This window comes from Triticum dicoccoides, chromosome 1A, assembly GCF_002162155.2.
Source record: "Triticum dicoccoides isolate Atlit2015 ecotype Zavitan chromosome 1A, WEW_v2.0, whole genome shotgun sequence".
Classification (NCBI taxonomy): domain Eukaryota; kingdom Viridiplantae; phylum Streptophyta; class Magnoliopsida; order Poales; family Poaceae; genus Triticum; species Triticum dicoccoides.
Window position 1 is genome coordinate 223,004,999 of NC_041380.1, and position 5,770 is coordinate 223,010,768.

General features: G+C 47.7%; 1 protein-coding gene across 1 annotated transcript in view; it reads right to left on the reverse strand.

The window, feature by feature from the left end:
* The window catches only part of LOC119267114 (ras-related protein RGP2-like), a 16,943-nt gene extending 11,393 nt beyond the window's left edge, over positions 1–5,550 (reverse strand). Inside the window, exons 1-2 of the mRNA XM_037548438.1 lie at positions 5,432–5,550; positions 5,264–5,369 (exon numbers count right to left, since the gene is read on the reverse strand). Coding sequence (XP_037404335.1) covers positions 5,264–5,369; positions 5,432–5,550 — 225 coding nt within the window. The remainder of the gene's footprint in view (positions 1–5,263; positions 5,370–5,431) is intronic.
* Positions 5,551–5,770: the final 220 nt, after the last annotated feature.

The window sequence follows — 5,770 nt, forward strand, 5'->3', positions numbered from 1 at the left end:
GACCGCGCCTCCCCCGAGCCGTAGCTCCCGGCTCCGCCGCCTCCCTCGCCCACTCCGGCGGCCGGAGCACCGCGCCGCTTCCCCGCCGCCTTGCTCCGCCGTCGCCGCCGGCCGCCGCCACCGCCGCCGCCTCGCCCCGCCGTCGCCGCCTTGCCCGACCACCGCCGCCGCCCGGAGTGCCGCGAGCCGCCCCGGCCGCCGCGGGCCCCTGCGCCGCCGCCCCGGCCGCCGGCGACCTCGCCTCCGCCGGCCGCCGTCTTCGTCCCAGCCGTCCTCGGCTTCCGCGCGTCGGTGAACAGTGCGATCCAGATCTGGATCGGGGTTGCTACAGTAAACCCTAATCCGGGGTAGTTTTTTTCCACTAAGTCCCGGATATTTATAGTTCATATGTCCATGTTCGAGACTCCGTAACTTTGAATCCGTAGCTTCGATTCATGCATATAGCATATCAAAATGTTCACCTCATAGAGTACATCATTTCATTCCATTGCATCATTTTCATTTGAGCTCATCTTGATGCCCAAATGCTGTTAGAAGAGGGCTACTTGAGTTAATTGTCAGATCTGTTACTCCGTTTAGCACTTTTGTCATTTTTGGCATGATTAATGTGTGCATGAGATGCCCGTGAGTTCTTCATATGTTTTGTTAAGGGTTTTGTCATCTTTCCAGAGGTGTAACCCATGTATTTTTAGGATGTGTGTGGTGACTTGTGCAAGCTTGCAAAGTGGTGCACTTGCTAATTCTGTTTTCAGGGACTTAGTATTTCACTAAGTCCTGGGATTGTTTATCTCATGATGCCATATGTTCTTGTTGTTTCCTAGTGATCCGTGCCTCTTTTGAGGATGATCAGTAAGGGAGTTTTGTTAATATTGTAGTGCTCTATCCATCCATTTCTTTGTTTGCAATTATGGAGCACCCTAGCTTGAGTCAATCGAGCTCTACTTTTGCTTCGTTGCGAATCTGGGCAGATCGTCAACTTGTTTGCGATTTTGCCGATGTTATTGTAGTTGATCCGTGCATGCTATGCCATTGTTCTTGCCATGTCTAGCTTGCATTTTCTGCCTTCTTAAGGGATGTATGCTTGTCTTGCCATGACTTGCACCGTGGTGAGTGCATCGAGCTCGTAAACATGCCTTCGTGAGTTATGTTTCAGCATGTCCCAGTTTTCACTAAGTCTGAAAACTGATTATGTTTTTGCTATGTTCGTGTGCTTGTTAGTATATTTTGAGATCCCTTTTGGCTCAAGGTCACTAAGGGACTTTTGTTAAGCTTGTTGAGTAGCTCCATGCCATGTCTTTCTTTGTCATGTTTAGGTCCTGTAGCATGTTGTTTTGTTGCTCCGAAGAGGGCTATATGATCTGAAATTCCAGACAAGTGTTAATTTCACTAAGTCTTAGATCTGTTTGCCATTCGCGTTTTTGCCATGCTTGTTTGAACCTGTTAATGGATGATTTGGACGTAGCTCAGTGCTAGACTTTTGTTAAGCATCTTGAATGCTTCCCTGCCATGTATTTTGTTGTCATGTTTGGTGGCTGTAGCATGTTCATTTCGTTGCATTTAGATGCCTACTTGTTGTAAATCGCAGACCGGTGTCATATTTGAATCGCTTGCCATTTCCAAACCGTAACTCCGATTCCGGCGTTCTTTATATCGTTTTCAAGCGATTTCATCTCATCTTTCCAGTGGTACACTTGGATTTCCAAGTTGAGGCCAGGTTCATGCATTTCCTGTCATATCTTGCATTTTGCATCCCGCATCGCATCCCGCATAGCATGTCATCATTTCATCTTATTGCATGTTCTTGCACGTGGTTGATTGTATCCTTGTTGCTTGTTTGTCTTGTTTGGGTAGAGCCGGGAGACGAGTTCACTAACGAGGAACCCGTTGAGTTTGCTTTTGAGGATCCAGTCAACTCTGACAACTGTGCAGGCAAGATGATCATACCCTCGAAATCACTACTATCTTTGCTATGCTAGTTTGCTCGCTCTTTTGCTATGCCATTGCTACGATGCCTACCACTTGCTTGCAAGCCTCCTAAATTGCCATGTCAAACCTCTAACCCACCATTGTCCTAGCAAACCGTTGATTGGCTATGTTATCGCTTTGCTCAGCCCCTCTTATAGCGTTGCTAGTTGCAGGTGAAGATTGGAGGCCGTTCCTTGTTGGAACATTTATTTACTTGTTGGGATATCATTATATTGCCATGTTATCTTAATGCATCTATATACTTGGTAAAGGGTGGAAGGCTCGGCCTCTCGCCTAGTGTTTTGTTCCACTCTTGCCGCCCTAGTTTCCATCATATCGGTGTTATGTTCCCGGATTTTTGCGTTCCTTACGCGGTTGGGTTATAATGGGAACCCCTTGATATTTCACCTTGATTAAAGCTTTTCCAGCAATGCCCAACCTTGGTCTTACCATTTGCCACCTAGCCTCTTTTTTCCCTCGGGTTTCCGGAGCCCGCGGGTCATCTTATTTTAAACCCCCCCGGGCCAGTGCTCCTCTGAGTGTTGGTCCGACCGAGTAGACTGCGGGGCCACCTCGGGGCAACTTGAGGGTTGGTTTTACTCGTAGGATGTCTCATCTGAGTGTGTCCTGAGAAAGAGATATGTGCAGCTCCTATCGGGATTTCTCGGCACATTCGGGCGGTGTTGCTGGTCTTGTTTTAACCTGTCGAAGTGTCTTGAGTAACCAAGATACCGAGTCTGATCGGAACGTCTTGGGAGGAGGTATATTCCTTCGTTGACCGTGAGAGCTTGTCATGGGCTAAGTTGGGACTCCCCTGCAGGGATTGAACTTTCGAAAGCCGTGCCCGCGGTTATGGGCAGATGGGAATTTGTTAATGTCCGGTTGTAGATAACTTGAACCTTAATTAATTAAAATGAATCAACTGAGTGTGTTACCATGATGGCCTCTTCTCGGCGGAGTCCGGGAAGTGGACATGGTGTTGGAGTAATGTTTGCGCAGGTTGTTCTCTAGCTTCTCACTCGTGCTTTGCCTCCTCTTCTCGCTCTCTTTTGCGAATAAGTTAGCCACCATACTTGCTAGTCGCTTGCTGCAGCTCCACTCATATTTTACCTTGCCTTACCTATAAGCTTGAATAGCCTTGATCGCGAGGGTGCGAGATTGCTGAGTCCCCGTGGCTCACAGATTACTATTACACCAGATGCAGGGCCTGATGATTCCGCTCCAGGAGACGTGTATGAGCTCAAGTGGGAGTTCGACGAAGACTCTCAACGATACTATGTTTCCTTTCCCGATGATCAGTAGTGGTGCCCAGTTGGGGGTGATTGGGACCGTTGTCGCATGTTGGGTTCTCTTTATTTTGGCGCCGTAGTCGGGCCATGCGTGTTTGAATGATGTAATGTTATTTCTGTACTTGATTGACGTAGCGAGTGTAAGCCAACTATGTTATCTCCCTTTTTATTATTATATTACATGGGATGTTGTGAAGATTGCCTAACTTGCGACATATGCCTTCAATGCGGTTATGTCTCTAAGTCGTGCCTCAACACGTGGGAGCTATAGTCGCATCGAGGGTGTTATAGTCGTGTCCCGGCTGCGTTGGGTGCTTGGGTTGCCTTTGGTGTGGCTTGAGGTGCCAGTGCACAATGTGCTGGAGTTGAGCGATGTGTGATGGTGTGTGGTCTGCTGGTGGTGGTGCGGTGTTAGGTGCAGATTGGCTGGACAAAAGTCTTGCTTGACACAGGCATAGTTTCAAATAGTGAAGGTAGCATCCGCTATTGCATCCAATAGTGCTAGCGCAATAGCGTCCACTATTTCTCAAATTAAAGGTCATTACTTTTTTTTAATGATCTAGAAATATAAACAATAATCTAGTGTTTTTACAAATCCGCTAGGTGGACATAGGGTCCGCAATATCGTCCGCTATTCGCATTCCGCTACAGGGACCCCAACCCGCTACCAGCCCGCTATCCTCTATTTAAAACCATGAGGTGATGGCAACATTTGTGGATGTTTTTTTCCTTGAAGGCATCACCGAGGAGATTTGTCACCCTTTTGCCATTTGGGATCCATTTTCTGGGTGAAAGCCTAGATTTGCCTCGTCGGATTGGTAATGGGGCGGCCTTGGCAGCCTTACTTCGTTGGAAGCATTGTTTTGGAGAGGTTCTTGGTTGATGCACCCGGTTGGTGGTGGTGGAATCTGCATTGTTGCGTCTGTTCATGGCTTGTCGTTGCACGAAGGTGGTGGGCAGCAGAAGCATGATGACATGCGGGGAGCTTCGGACAACTCGTGTTTGTCCTCCTCTCAGGGTCGGAGCAGCACATGTCCGCCTCTCTTCAGAAATGTCTAATCTCTCTAATGTCGATGAGGTTTACAAACACGCTTGTGGCGGACATGCTCGATGAAGGTGCTCTACTGTTTTGTTGTAGCGAAGTCGAAGTCACCGGGTCGTGTGTGTGATGGGTGATGTACGGTGACACTGTAATGGGGCTACAGTGTGCTCTAGTCTATCTGAGGAAATATGCCCTAGAGGCAATAATAAAGTTGTTATTTTATATTTCCTTGCATCATGATAAATGTTTATTATTCATGCTAGAATTGTATTAACCGGAAACTTGATACATGTGTGGATACATAGACAAAAACACCGTGTCCCTAGTAAGCCTCTACTAGACTAGCTCGATAATCAAAGATGATCATGTTTCCTAACCATAGACATGTATTGTCATTTGATGAACGGGATCACATCATTAGGAGAATGATGTGATGGACAAGACCCATACGTTAGCTTAGCATATTGATCGTTCAGTTTTATTGCTATTGCTTTCTTCATATCATATACATAGTCCTTTGACTATGAGATTATGCAACTCCCGGATACCGGAGGAATACCTTGTGTGCTATCAAACATCACAACGTAACTGGGTGATTATAAAGATGCTCTACAGGTATCTCCGAAGATGTTTGTTGGGTTGGCATAGATCGAGATTAGGATTTGTCACTCTGAGTATCGGAGAGGTATCTCTGGGCCCTCGGTAATACACATCATGATAAGCCTTGCAAGCAATGTGACTAATGAGTTAATGAGTTAGTTACGGGATGATGTATTACAGAACGAGTAAAGAGACTTGCCGGTAACGAGATTGAACTAGGTATAAAGATACCAATGATCGAATCTTGGGCAAGTAACATATTGATGACAAAGGGAATAACATATGTTGTCATTACGGTACGACCGATAAAGATCTTTGTACAATACTAGCACAAATGCCCGTGCGTTGCAATGGGAGACATTGTTACCTGTCTCAGAAAATAAAATGCCTCTGGCTTATTTCCGTCTGTCCTCGTCTCCTTGTCCCAGTCTGTTATCAACATCTCCTCAGCCCCATTGTCTTCCTTCCCCCCTCTAGTAGATGATCATGTATACATGAGGCAGAAAGCTTCTTCGCATTCGGCTGGGCAACCCACCTCGTAAGGTAGGCCACCAGAGCCCTCCGGAGCTGGGTGGTCCATAGTGGGCCCTGCTCGCCTATCTGACTGGTGGCGCGCTTCGCGCTGCCACTCGATAGTGGTTCGAGTGTCTTCATGGGCTTGCTCCCAAAGAACTTGGCGTTGATCACAGTGGGTCCGTGGGTTGGATGACGCTACGGAAATGTTATCACAAGCGTCGTCCCGACGGAGCGGTACCCGTGGTAACTGGCGTGGAGGAGGAGAATGCACCGTGGCCGCAACGCCTCCGGTCCTTCCACCACTGGCGTGCGGTGGCTCGATAGAGTGTCGGCCTGAGGGCCCCGTTGGTCGCAGCTT